We start from the raw sequence: 14,449 nt of genomic DNA, 5'->3' as shown, positions 1-14,449 counted from the left end.
GGGACTTAATGTTATCAAGTGCTATGAATTACACTTCATTGTACAATCATAAATATAATTAAAGAAAATCTGTCATAATCTTATTTCTCAATGTATAACAAACATGGCACAAAATAAGTTATTTATCATGTTAATTTCATTTATCACGATAAACTATGTATCCAAAATGAGAAAAGCAAAGTAATGAACATTTCGAAAACTGTAAGGCAATGTAAAATAGAGCATATGCTACCAGAAATATTTATATTAGCAGAAAAATAACCATATACAAATAAAAAAATAATTTTGAATAATTTTTTTGGGCAAATAATTCTTTATGATTATATAGAGGTCGAGTCGGGGCGGAGGGGTGTGTTTGGGGTGTGTGGTTTGGCTTCGATAAAAGGGGTCCAAGATTATGCCCCAAAGCCTAAGCCGAAACCAAAAACCCAAAGCCTTTGCTTTGATTTGCAGAGAGAATCCAAAACATTTGTCTTAACAAAAATAAGAACTCAAACTGCAGATTCTCTCTTTCCCTCACAAGACAAACATATACATACATAAACACGGGTAAAAACATACAAACAAAAGCATTTACATACATGTATACATACATATAGAGAGAGAGAGAGAGAGAGAGAGAGAGGCGGGGGAAGGATAGTTCTATAACTCTATTCCAGTAATTTCAATCAGGTCCTACTCTTCTTGCTTCTTATCCAATATGTAAGTCCCCTCTATTGCTAAATTTTATTGTTATTTATTATTTCTCCGTTTCATATTTCGTTTAAATTAGTTGATCTGCTTTAATACTGCTTTTTTTGACGCTTTGATGTGATGAAGTTTGTCCTTAAACAGGATTAATAGGTTCAATCTCAATTCTTAATTAATGTTATTGGAAAAACAATGCAAGATTTCATTTTTCACTGTAATTTATTGCATATAAAAGAATTTATAGCAACATAGTGGGGGTATGGTAACACTCCGTATTCTAGCCCACAACAAGCCCTTTGGGCAACAATATAGCGCCTGACTTTCGGTATTACCAAACCTCTATATGGGATCATATAATCAGTAATACCAAATTTTCTGATGCAGAGGATCCTCAAAGAGGCAACTGCAGAGCATACTTTTGATATTACTTAGATCTTGCTCTTACTTATTCATTCTGAAATTTTCATAGTTGTCAAAACTATGGAAGAACAAAGAAAGGATTTTAGAAGAACATTGTTAAGAGGAACAAACTTTTTATTAAGAAGAGTTGAGTTCGAGATGATCCTCAATGAAAGATAAGAGCTCCTTATATAAAGGAGGAGCCTCATCATACAACCGACACAAAACTAATAATACTATCAATGACTCATTACTTTTAGTAAAATACTTATTACATAAGGACATGACTCACAACTTAAAAGGACATGACTCATCACTTTACTAGCATGACTCACTACTTTTAGTACAATAATTTTACAACCATCTTTTAAAAAGTAAAGAATCTACTTTTTAAAAGGGATTTTATTGCAAACGACAAAATGATTATTTCACACGAGTTGCTGAGTCATCAAGGTGTTCCAAGATTTGCTTCTCGTCCAGGTTCATTTGAATCATCTGAATTAGAGGAGAGTTCATGTTGCTTCCACCAAGGCTAAGTTCTAGTATCAAATTTTTCTTCAAAAAATTTTTCTTCCAATTTTTCAAGATTGTATGGGTCTGTTGGATCAAAATCATACGACTGTATTCCATAATCATATGGATCTTGAAAGTTTTGAAAAACACTGTCATTATAATTTATTTCCGTGTCCAAATATCTTGAGTTTTGTTTATTTGGATTGCTTGATCCTGGTTTGTCCACATCCATTTTATTAATTTTCATTTTTTCTTGAAATTCATTCCAGAGATTGTTACGCAGTTGTTGTCCTTCTGGTGTGGTTTCTGGATATTTAAATGTTTCTCCAAGGCATTGATGTGGCCTTCCCAACTAAAGCTGGTTCCAATGGGTTTTGTCACTTTCCCAAGTAGCAGATGGATAGTGTCCAAATACTTGTCCAAAAATTTGGCATTGTCCTTCTCTGTGTTTCTGAATGTGTTGCTGAATCTTAGTTGCATAGTCTAGAGGTAGAATTTCCCATGGAGCATCATCTTCTATGTCGGCCAAATTTGTGGAGGAATTGTCTGGTTGATTTCAGCCATTTTTCTTTAAAATTCTCGAAACTCCTTTGGATACCTTTCCCAATCTTGATGGAGATTGAAAGGTTGGACTGCATACTCCTTAACATAAGAGAAGTGTTCATAAGAACCTGTTTCTATAAAATATCCTTGCCGTTGGAACATCAGAATTACAAAAACATTGTTTTGGGAAGTTCTCAAATCTTTAAATTTTAAAGAAAATGCTTCAAACATTTTTATCCAATGAAAAATAGGATAAAACCATTCGAAAAATTTCTTTGCCTCAAAATGTGCTTCTTGAAATGGATCATTTTTGTTAAAACTTCGAAAAGTGATTTCTTTGAACCATTCAAGAGATTCACAAACATTAAAAGAAACTCCAATTTGGAAAAGTTCCAATAAGTACCACAGAAAATAAAGTAATTCCTTTAAAAATTTTGAAACTGTTTGGTGTGGGATTATATGGAATAAATTAAAAAATTGATAATCTGGATGAAATCTAAGACCGCCAAGAGTTTCAATTCCTGTTTGCCTGATAACAATGGACTGGTATTTTAACATGAACTCTTTGGCTCGGGAATGGAGGGTTTTGTCTCTGATGAGAGTATTAAGTTCTGGGGGAATTTGTTCATTTTGAGAAAGCAAATGAAAGGGAAGGTTTATCATACAGATTACAGGGATAGGTTGGGAGTGAAAAGCTTTTGGTCTGGTGAGTAGGTCTGGAAGGAGGTTGGTTTTTCCCTTTATATGTTTGACATCAAAGTCAAAGTTTGAAAACCATTCTGCCCATCTGAGTAGTTGAGAATTTGAAATTTGTTTTTGTTTGAATGAAAGCATTTTAGGGAATGCTGATATGTCTATTTCAATAAGAAATTTGTGTCCAATGAGATGAAATTGAAATTTCTCAATACCACGTTTTACCGCCAAGATTTCTTTGAAAGTGGAATGATAATGTTTTTCTGCTTCTGAGAATGCTCCACTTTTGTATTCACAAATGTTTCTTTTTCCATTTTTCTCCTCCAATAGAACTGCTGCCCAATATAGATCGCTTGCATCAGTTTGTAAGATCCTTTCCCTGTTAGTAGGGATAGATAGAGCTGGAAGTTCTTGCAACTTTTGTTTGATTTTTCGGACTGCTTTTGTTTGTTTTGAAGACCACGGTGGTGCATTTTTTTCCGCATGTTCTGCAATGGTCTGATAATAGGAGTTAAATGATCAACAAAATCGGCTATGTAATTTACAATCCCAAGGAACTGTTGGACTTCTCGTTTAGAAAGATCTGTGTCTGCAAACTTTAACAATTCCTGATCAACATATGATTGTAAAGAATATTGACCATCTTTAATATGCATGCCCAAGAAATTAATTTCAGAGACTCCAATAACCATCTTTTTCTGAGAAAGCATTACTCCAACTTGTTTTATCAGATCAGCGAATTGAGACAACAGTTGAGAATGAGAATCAGTATCTTTTGAGAACAAGAGAATATCATCAATATAGATTAATGCGGACTCTAATATTGGATGATAAATTCTTGTGATAGCCTTTTGGAACAATGAGGGGGCCGTTTTAAGACCGAATGGCATAACCGTCCACCGATAGTGGTAGTTTGGGATATAGAAACCTGTCTTATGCCTTTCATCTTTCTTAATTCCCAATTGCCAAAATCCCGCTTTTAGATCAAACTTTGAAAATATCTGCGCTTTGGACAGACTGGCAAATAAAGTTCTTTTGTTTGGAAGAGGGAACTTGTCATCAGCAAGGAAGTGATTCAATGGTTTATAATCAATCACAAGTCTCATTTTTCCACGAACTTGTTCACTTTTTTTGTTGACATAAAATGCTTGGCATGCCCATTGAGAAGTAGTAGGTTCAATGAGACCATCATCTTGCAATTGGCTTAACTCTTTGGTTACTAACTGGAGGTGTTCAGGGCTCATTCCAATATGGCTGGCTTTAGTAGGGTTAACGTCTTCATTTCTTTTGAAAGGTAGGGCTATGAAAAAATCTGGATTTTTCCATAGAGGGAGAGTGCATTTTGTGAGAAAATCTGTGTGAGAATCTGCACAACATTCTCGGATTAATAAGCTTGTTATATCATCAAGGCTGGTTATGGAAAAATATGTGGTTGGCTGTATGTATGGCAAAAAGTAGGACTTGTATCTAAGGCCATTTGGAAGAGGAATAACACGTTTTGCCCACAATTGTCGAATGATATCAAAACCAATTACAATATTCTTCCCTGGTAAAGATGATCAAAGTAACTTGTGTGAGACATTACATTCAGGAAAGAACTGAATTGTCACTGGCTTATTTATCAACTCTGTTGAAAAATACTCATTATTGGCTGCCTGGAATATTTGTTGATGTGTTTTCCACATGTTTTTGGGGAGAATGGCTGGATTTAAGATTGAACAAGCTGCTCCAGTGTCAAACAGACCTGCAACTGTGATTGGTCTTTCATATTTTCCTGGAAATATTTTGACTTCAATCATCGGAACTGGAAGACTAAGATTGATTACTTGCATTCCATAGCATTTCTCTATACTGTCATAGCCATTAGTGCTCTCATCATCGGAGTCAAATTCCAATGCGAGGATAGTTTCAGGGGACTGCTCATCTTCTTCAGAGAATACCGATTCATGGTCCGCTTCTTCTTCCACTTTTGTTGCTGCATAGATTTGGTGTAAAATTTTCTCCTTCTTTTTGTTGGTACAATTTTTTGCAAAATGGCCCTTCTTTCCACAGATAAAATACCTGTCTCCCTTTTTCTTTGTGAATTTTCTTTTAAAATATCTTCTTCTTCGAGGAAAAGATTTGGAAAATCTTTTATTCCGAAATCTGAACCTCCTTCTGTGGAATTTCTTCTTTCCTGGACAATCACAACTCTTGTTATCATGTCGGCACTAATCTTCAAATCTGGCTGATCACACGCCTTTTCAAGCTTCTGTCCTGTTGTACTAATATTCTTTAAAAACTCTCTTTGATTGCAGAGTTTTTTCAAGGTTCTTTTGACCTAGTTGTGAAGCTCTCCAAATGAAGTGGTTCCCAATGATTGTCCTTTTATTTCAATCATTCTGAGTGTCTCTTGACAAGAGGCTGTGGGATGGACTCTAAGTAAGCCTGCTTTATATTTGTATCGTCCATTCCACCAATGAGGTAGTATCGCCTGGCAGCATTGTGGAAATGTTTATCTAGATCTTTAGGATTGTAAGAACAACATTTCAATTTGAAGAATTCTTCTCTTGCAATATCCTTCAAATGATCCGTCTTTCCACAGAATTCCCAATAAATGATTCTATGAAAGCATCTATTGTTGGGGAATTAGAATATTGGATCTAGCGATATTCTCCAAGAGCATCATACCAATCTTTTAAGAACCCAGTGATTCTTGCCAGAAAAGATTTTATGACTGCAGAATGAGTCATATTTGGCCTTTGTAATTCTGCTAAACACCATGCTTTCATTTCTTGAAATCTTGCTTTCCACAAAGCTGGAGGAATATCATCAACAGTGAATTTGGTTGCTGAAGTACTATTTTGTGAATAATAATTGTTCACAACATGAGGATCAGCAATTTCTTCATCAATTATTTCTGGCTCATCAACAACAGGAATTCCTTGTTGAGTTTGACTTGATTGTGTTCTGTCAGCCATATAAAAATGAGGATGATCTTCTAGAAATTCATCTGAGGACTCTTCAAGTTCAGAACTAGTTTCATTTGGGATGGTTAAAATAGGAGTTATAGAGGAACGGTTTTGAGTTTTTTGTAGGAAAGTGGTTACGGAGTTTTTTTATCATCATTTGTGGTTTTTTTCTGGGTTGGTGGAGGTAAAGTTTGTAGATTTTGTGAGGCTAATGATTTGGTTTTCTTTATATCGGGATAAGAAAGAGGTGTCAATTTCTTTTCCCATTCTTCAAGAGTGAAGAGTGAAGAGTGAAGATGTGGATTCATAAGCTCCTGTTGAATACATGGGTCCTGAAGTTTGTGATATATGGGTATATGAGATAGGGTGATATGGAGTAGAAGGTAGGATCATGGAATTGTTTTCAAGAGAAATGAGTTCTTTTTTGAGATTTCTTATTTCTCTTTCTTGATCTGTTATGGGTAAACGGTTTTGTAAAAGGGTCATGATTTCAGCATGGAGGGTTTTAATCTTTTGTTTACAGGCTTGAAGAGGGGTTAATAGTGTTTGTGCTTGCTGTTGTAGAGTCCTTTCAATTCTTTGTTGACTTTGGTCAATTTTTCTCAACAGGGAATTTTGTTGGACTGCATTTTCTGACTGCCAGTTTAAAACTTCTTTTGCTGCTGAAAGCTGGTCAATCGAACCATCCGATTTTCTGGATGTGGGATTCCTGATCTTCCAGGCATGAGTTGACTGCTTTTGTTAAAAGAGGACAATGGAGGAAACTCTTCTTGTTGAGGAGGGAGGAACATAGCTATAGGCATAGCTATTTGAGGAGATGGAGGTGGACTATTATTCCAGTCCCATTTTTTATGTAGTTGGTCGCAATCCCATGGATCATCATTATCATCATCCCAACCAGTAGGAATAATGGATTCATTACTTGTAGGAGGTGGAGTGTACTTGACATAGTAGTTAAATTTTCCAGAGGGTTCTCCTAACAAATCAACTCCTGCAGATTTGTTTTTATATGCTTCATGCAACTTTTGTTGGCTATTCTTCTTTTTCTTCCTGGAAGGACGATCGTTAAATAGATCTTCTTCATCTTCTATGCATTTTGCACGGAAACATACATCCCAATAAATATGTCCTGAGTTATCAGATTTGCAATAAATTGGCCTGTCATTTGCATCAAATCCATAAATGGGAATTTCTCCATTGGAACAAGCAAACTATGTTGGAAAACAGGGAGGCTTTTTATTTGCAGGTTCTTTTTGAAACATGATCTCAACTTCGCCATTTGACTTTCTCCTGAAATGATGAGTTGCTGATTGTATAGGCAGAGAGTCTTTTGACGCCTGGTGATGTTGCTCATAACTAGTAACCCAGGTTTGAGGGACCAATTTAATGAGCTCGGATCTAGGAATCTGTCTAGGGACATATGTACAGCTTGGCTGATCTGTTCCCATCTGAATTAATAAAGCATCATCCGTCCCATTAGGAGTGCCAAAATCAAGAGAGTGATTTTGAATTTTGTAAGCCATCTGGTAATAAAGTGTTGCTCCATATGTGACTGCTGTTGGAACTGCTCCAACAATTTGGACCTGAATTTTTAAAGATGATAACAATAATGGATCTGCAATTGGCATATTAAAATTTGGAAACATAGTAACAAGTACTATTCCTGCATTGAGTGTAGTTTCCACAGTGCCAATACATGCATGTTGATAATCAGCAAATCGTGTATCTAGAAGAGCAATTCTAGAAATAGCCGGGAGACCTTTTCTTCCATGGAGGGTAAGTGCAATTCTTTACAGCTTCAAAATGAAGATGGGTAAAACCTTCAGATAACTATACTTTTGGAAGATGGGATGGTAAATCTAAGGTAACAAACTGCTCCTTTTCAGTAGCAGGTAGAAGATGCTGATCAAACTTTGATGCCTGAACATATTCTTTGATTTGGGATTTTGATGGTGAAATGATACTTTTAACAGTTTTGGTGAAGGAATTTCGGGGTTTGTTATATGGAAGATAAGGATTGACAAGAGGTAGATCTGTAGCTGGGATTTTTTCAGATTCAGGTAGGTAAGATATTTCATAAAGTGAGTCGATTTTAGAAGCATTAGATTTTCGAAAGGAGGTGGAGGGTGCTAATATAGATGAACTAGAAGATTCAGACATAATTTTTAATGTGTTCTTCCTAGTTTCTTTCAAACTGGATAATTCCAATCAGAATAGTAAGATCAAGATAACAACATGGCTCTGATACCAACATAGTGGGGGTGTGATAACACTCTGTATTCTAGCCCACAACAAGCCCTTTGGGCAACAACATAGGGTCTGACTTTCGGTATTACCAAACCTCCATATGGGATCATATAATCAGTAATACCAAATTTTCTGATGCAGAGGATCAAATGAACCTGGACGAGAAGCTAATCTTGGAACACCTTGATGACTCAGCAGCTCGTGTGAAATAATCATTTTGTCGTTTGCAATAAAATCCCTTTTAAAAAGTAGATTCTTTACTTTTTAAAAGATGGTTGTAAAATTATTGTACTAAAAGTAGTGAGTCATGCTAGTAAAGTGATGAGTCATGTCCTTTTAAGTTGTGAGTCATGTCCTTATGTAATAAGTATTGTACTAAAAGTAATGAGTCATTGGTAGTATTATTAGTTTTGTGTCGGTTGTATGATGAGGCTCCTCTTCTATATAAGGAGCTCTTATCTTTCATTGAGGATCATCTCGAGCTCAACTCTTCTTAATAAAAAGTTTGTTCCTCTTAACAATGTTCTTCTAAAATCCTTTCTTTGTTCTTCCATAGTCTTGACAACTGTGAAAATTTCAGAATGAATAAGTAAGAGCAAGATCTAAGTAGTATCAAAAGTATGCTCTGCAGTTGCCTCTTTGAGGATCCTCTGCATCAGAAAATTTGGTATTACTGATTATATGATCCCATATGGAGGTTTGGTAATACCGAAAGTCAGGCCCTATGTTGTTGCCCAAAGGGCTTGTTGTGGGCTAGAATACAGAGTGAATTTTTGAGATCTTGGTTTCTTTGTGGAGTTTTTATGATTCATTTGTTTGCATCAACCCAAAGCTACAAAAAGGTTTTATGAGATTTTATAAGATAAAAAGGTTCATTGAGCGCCTCATGGCTATGTCATAATAGATCCAAACACTTGCCCTGGATCGACTTCTAGATCCATTCCTCTAGTCACTGGCGGATTCAGCATCCGACGAGTCCCCGGCCGCGCGTGTTGGATCCGCCGGGAGCCAATTTTTTTTTGGCTGAGAATAGACAAATATATAGGATATATTACTGGTAAGTCATTTTTCTTTCAGCCATCCCTTCTAGCCAAGTTGGTTAGCGCTTGTATGTGTTTCTTTGATGTCCCAGGTTCGAATCTGTCCACCAATTTATTGTATAATTTTTTAGTTATACAATTTTTACCAAAAACCATTGAAATAAGGAAAGGGCCAGTGGGGAATCGAACCAGTGAGCTATTCTAAGTTATAATGAACGCTTGACCATTATGACATTTGATGAATTGCGATACAAAGTTTAACAAAATAATATATGTAAGATTTTAGTGGGTTTAATGCAATTGTAAAATTTCTAAAACCGTGCTCTTCCTTTGAATTATACAAAGCAATAATGTTATTTGGTGAGTACGATTTATTCTTATAACAAATTATATATGTTCAACTTCAACAAAATAATTATTTTATTTAAATTTTAAGCCTTGTTTGATTCTCATTTAGTTCAGAATTCATTTTTCTTTCCCTTATTTTCGATCAAATATTCTTTAATAAAGTAATATTATACGTAAATTTGAAATTTTTTATTATTTTTAACTACATATTCTCCATCAAATCACTATTTCAAAATGCATTTTTTTTGCAAAAATAATGATATCAAACGAGCCCTTAATATTTTATTACGGCCGCCCGTGCTGGCTCAACATCCTGAATTCGCCCCTGACTTTAGTGATGAATCTGGGCTGCTGTCTCTATTAATGAATTATGTACTTTGAGAATTTTTGACCTGTTGAGTTGTAGAATATATTGAAAGATTGTGTTTTTAATTGTTAAACGGCCTGGTTTTGCCTGTTGTTATTAAATTCGGATCTGTGAGTGTTATTGATATAACGTTCGTTTTTTCTACAAATACGGATTATGGGAACTTGTTTTATTGATTTATCGGCCTTTTTGATTGAAAAATTACTTTGAGCATGAAGACATTGAATCTGGATAGACTTTTTTCCCTTTTTTTCAGTTTGATCAATTGAATTGCTATTTTCTCTCTTTTAACGTTTTGTTCCCATGTTTCCAGGCAAATGGTTACCTATTTTTAGCGGTAAATTGTGGCCGGTTGAAGAAGAAAGTGGGATATAGATTGGTTTTATTCGAAAAAAGAGGTGCTTCCTTTGGGGCCATACAGAACATGTTGGAAAATATAACTTGTTTGGTTTCTAGGGACTACCAAAGGACCTGCGAGCAAGGAAGCAAGTGGCCTTTCACGAAGTACCTGCTGCAAAAAAATTGAATTACAACAAGGTAAGTGACCATTAGAAACAAACGGAGAAGTTCTCGTCCAAAAGATGTCTAAGCAATCAGTGTGTGTATTGGATATTACCTCATCAATGAGTGGAATTCTAATGCCCCCTTGTGACCATTCCAATAATCAGCAACATTCAGGGGATAATTCTGACTCAAGTTCCCTGATTGCTGCTATTGGTTATGGTAACTCTATTAGTTGTCTCATTCGATGCTCCAGAGCTGATTATGGCGCTATTGCATCTTTAAACCGGAGTTTTCGCTCACTTATTAGAGATGGTGAGCTCTACAAATTGAGGCGGAAAAATGGTGTGGTTGAGCATTGGGTATACTTTTCGCGCCATTTGCTCGAATGGGAAGCCTTTGACCCTAGTCGTCGTCGTTGGATGCATTTACCTCGAATGAATGCTAATGATTGTTTTGTCTTTTCTGATAAAGAATCTTTGGCAGTTGGCACTGAGCTTCTTGTTTTTGGATGGGATCTTATGTCTCATGTGATATGTAAATACAGTTTGTTGACAAACACATGGTCGTCGGGAATGAGTATGGATGCACCTAGGTGTTTGTTTGGATCTGCCAGTCTCGGGGAGATTGCAATATTAGCCGGTGGCTGTGACTCAAATGGTAATATCCTCAGTTCTGCAGAGCTCTACAATTCCGATGAAGGAACTTGGAAAACAGTCCAAAGCATGAACAAACCAAGGAAGATGTGTTCTGCAGTGTTCATGGATGGAAATTTTTATGTAATTGGAGGAATCGGAGGAACTGATTCAGTGCTTCTCACATGTGGAGAGGAATATAATTTGGAAACAGAGACCTGGACGGAAATCCCTAACATGTCCCCGGTGCGGACTGGTGAAGCAAGGGAAAATGACATGCCGGCAACATCTATAGCGCCACCTTCGATTGCTGTCGTAAATAATGAATTATATGCTGCTGATTATGCAAACATGGAGGTGAGAAAATACAACAAGAATAGTAGAGCGTGGGTTACTGTAGGAAGATTACCGGAACGAGTCGATTCTATGAATGGTTGAGGTTTGGCATTTAGGGCATGTGGCGATAGGCTTATTGTAATTGGGGGTCCTAGAACTGTTGGTGAAGGATTAATTGAAGTCAATTCATGGGTTCCAAGTGAAGGTCCACCACAGTGGGATTTACTCGGACGAAAGCGATCTGGCAGTTTTGTTTATAATTCTACTGTGATGGGATGCTGAAGATTTTCATGTTGGTGCATCAAGCGTTTTTCCTTATGCCGATAAATACAAAATTGGTTCCGAGATCCACTATGTTCTTACTCTTTACAAAAGGGTAATTTGTCCCAATGTTTGTGTGTTAATATAGACATTGATTGTTCTATAAATGTATCTGTACCTGTTTATATGTGCTTATTGGGTTGAAGGTGTTGCTTTATCTAAAATGAGTGGTTGCTATGGCTTCTTTTGGACGCTAGAAGAAGGATGATTGAAACCTGAATTTACGATGTTTGATGTGCTCGTTTTCCTTTATTTCTAGATCGAGCTATTTATATGTCTCGAGCGCTAGTGTTATATTAGTATCTTCCTTGGACGACATTGTCGACTTGATAAAAGCACATTTGGATTTTTGTGTGAGATTATTTTTCTTGTTTGTATATTCAATATTCATAAATGTGTTTACACTTATAGAAACCTTTAAGTGGCCAACAGTTGCTATGGTATATGTTCTGGACTTGGGAATAAGATTTGGATTGCAACATACCAATGTTATGAAGACCGCATTGTTTGGTCAATATGACTGAAAAAACCGGTCAAGATATACCAAGGAGTTTCAACAATTATAGCTTAAAGGCCTTGAGTTGGTCTACAAGATGCTAATTCGGCCAAGATGTCAAAATGTGTCCAGCTGTCAATGACCGTGCTTTCGTGTAGCTTTGGCACTAGCCGAGCATGGTATTGGGCTCTAGACCTTCAGGCAATTAAGCCTTTTACATTTATTATTATTTTTTTCCTTTTGAAAAGAATTATATACATAATTGAATAGGCTAAACATTGGGCTATGCAACCTAGGAACCCAGACCTGACTCTGCAATTGCGTAATCCAAGCTCCAAAAAAATAAATTTGGTTATATATTTCTTCTTTAAAAAAAGGAACAAAAAGAAAAGGAAATTGAGGAAAATTTGATAACTACCAATAACTAAAGTTATGTTTTCAAAAATAAGAAATCTTAGATAGGATTGCAAAAATCAGGTCATTTCAAAATTAATAAAGAATAATTTTAAAGGATTGTGATGTGCAACCGATTTAGCACGTGACCAAAATTATTAGATTCATATTTGGTATATCTACAAGATATTTTCTCTCATTATAATATTACCCTTACAATTTTACAAATTAGTTATTTTCTCTCACCATAACCAAACATTGAGATCGGAGATAGACGACAGATGAAAATGCAACTTATCAGCTATAATACACACGAAGCCGCATGTCATTAACAAAGGTCACAATCCCAATAATCGAATTCTTGGTGAAGAAATCCCAAAATTATGGGATACTTAATTGATTATGCTGACGTAAAAAATTGCTAAGTACGATTTTGGGACAATGTTAAGAAAAAGGGCACTTTATTTATTTATTTATTTTTTATTTTAATTGATAATGAGGGTTACGAGCACCTATTTTAAGAAAATAAATTGTTTTTTTTTTCTTTCTTTTATTTTTCCCCCTTGGAGGGGACCGTTATTTCTATTTGTTGGGGGGAGGGGGAGATTAGGTCTAATTTTCTTGGAATCATGTCTTGTCAATTAGATCAAACATAGTGCCGAGCTTGATTTGTGTGCCGCCGATTTATTTCTTGATTGGCTAACGAGGTCGGTTCCCATCAAATCATAATAATAACACTCTCTTTTATCAATAAATCATGACCTGCTCTGGGATAAGTAGTTGTGGCAACTGATTGGTGGGTATGGACGGTGTTGACATCACTTCTTTCAAGTGTGTCTGACTGATTGGGTGATTTCACAAGTTGTAAGGAATTTGCAATTATTATGTCTCTCGTCATTAGACGATCACAATACCGAGCTAAATGTATAAACCCACCCTAACATGTATACAAGATAGGTACTGACAACATGTTTCGTAAATCAGTTTGGAGATCGGTGGTCAACAGATACCCCGTAATTGTGCTTTCCAAGGGATGGACTGACCTATGAACTTGATTGGCTCATCTCCTCATGATTCATTACTATTATGACTGAAGGGTATGCCAAGTGTCGTGTTTTCATTTAGTGAGCTGTCCTACAATTTCAATTGATTCCTTTGGAAGTTTTTGGTGTCAAAACTACATAGTTTTGATTTGATAAATTCGGGCCCTTCATTTTTCCTCTATTTCTCTATTCAACGATTTAGGTTGAGTCCCATGACTTTTCCTTTAATTTTAATTCCTTTTCTGTTGCCATTTTACCATTTTACTTCTGCACTCTCTCCTTTTTCAAGCAAAGCAAAGATTTTCCTTCCTCTCTCATTCTTCTCTTTTGTCTTGAGTGAGGTCGTCACTTCCCAGGTGCTCTCTTTACAAAAAAAGGCCTTCCTTTTTCTCACTAATTACATGAGTTCAAATGAGTCTAGAGTTCATTCCTGGGGTAACCAGCATGAAGAGTTAGTACCTTTTATCCCCACCTATTCTTCGAGTTTACATTGTCAAGGAATTCTGACCCTGGTGCCAATTTCTGTAGTTAACCCAAGGGATTTAGGTCATTTGAGGAATACGGACCCAAGCTCGAGAGATAATGAGGACGAAGAAATGGATCCCGAGTTAGCAGTGAGGGAAATAGCTGGGTGAATGGGGAACAGACTCATATAGGTCAATCATGACGGAAGATATGCTAGCTAGCTGGAGGGCTAAGTATAGTATTCCCATTTCGGTGGAGATGGTAGTACTTGACCCTATAGACCGAGCTAGTGCATCCCCAGTAGGATGTGTGGCTTTAGATTCGACCATTTTAAATTCCAACCTTAGGCTCTCCTTCCCTAGGGTTATTTTTAAGTTCTTATCTTTCTGGAAAACAGCTCCTACTTAATTATGCTCCAATAGATAGTGGACGTTAGTTGCCACTCTTATTTTATGTCATAAACTAGGA

The 14,449-nt window shown here is 36.2% G+C and overlaps 1 protein-coding gene across 1 annotated transcript; it reads left to right on the top strand.

The window, feature by feature from the left end:
* The first annotated feature begins 398 nt into the window (after positions 1–398).
* On the top strand, positions 399–11,813 carry LOC111396209 (F-box/kelch-repeat protein SKIP11-like). The gene is made up of 2 exons (XM_023022562.1): positions 399–702; positions 10,105–11,813. Exon 2 carries the CDS (start codon positions 10,373–10,375, stop codon positions 11,363–11,365), a length of 993 nt encoding a protein of 330 aa, XP_022878330.1. The 5' UTR covers positions 399–702; positions 10,105–10,372; the 3' UTR covers positions 11,366–11,813.
* The last annotated feature ends 2,636 nt before the right edge of the window (positions 11,814–14,449 follow it).

This window comes from Olea europaea, chromosome 6, assembly GCF_002742605.1.
Source record: "Olea europaea var. sylvestris chromosome 6, O_europaea_v1, whole genome shotgun sequence".
NCBI lineage: Eukaryota > Viridiplantae > Streptophyta > Magnoliopsida > Lamiales > Oleaceae > Olea > Olea europaea.
Note: the sequence above shows the minus strand (reverse complement) of the source record. Positions and strands in the feature narration are given on the sequence as shown.

Excerpts from the sequence above, each read along its gene's own strand:
- LOC111396209 (XM_023022562.1), top strand. The coding sequence starts at position 10,373 with ATGTCTAAGCAATCAGTGTGTGTATTGGATATTACCTCATCAATGAGT.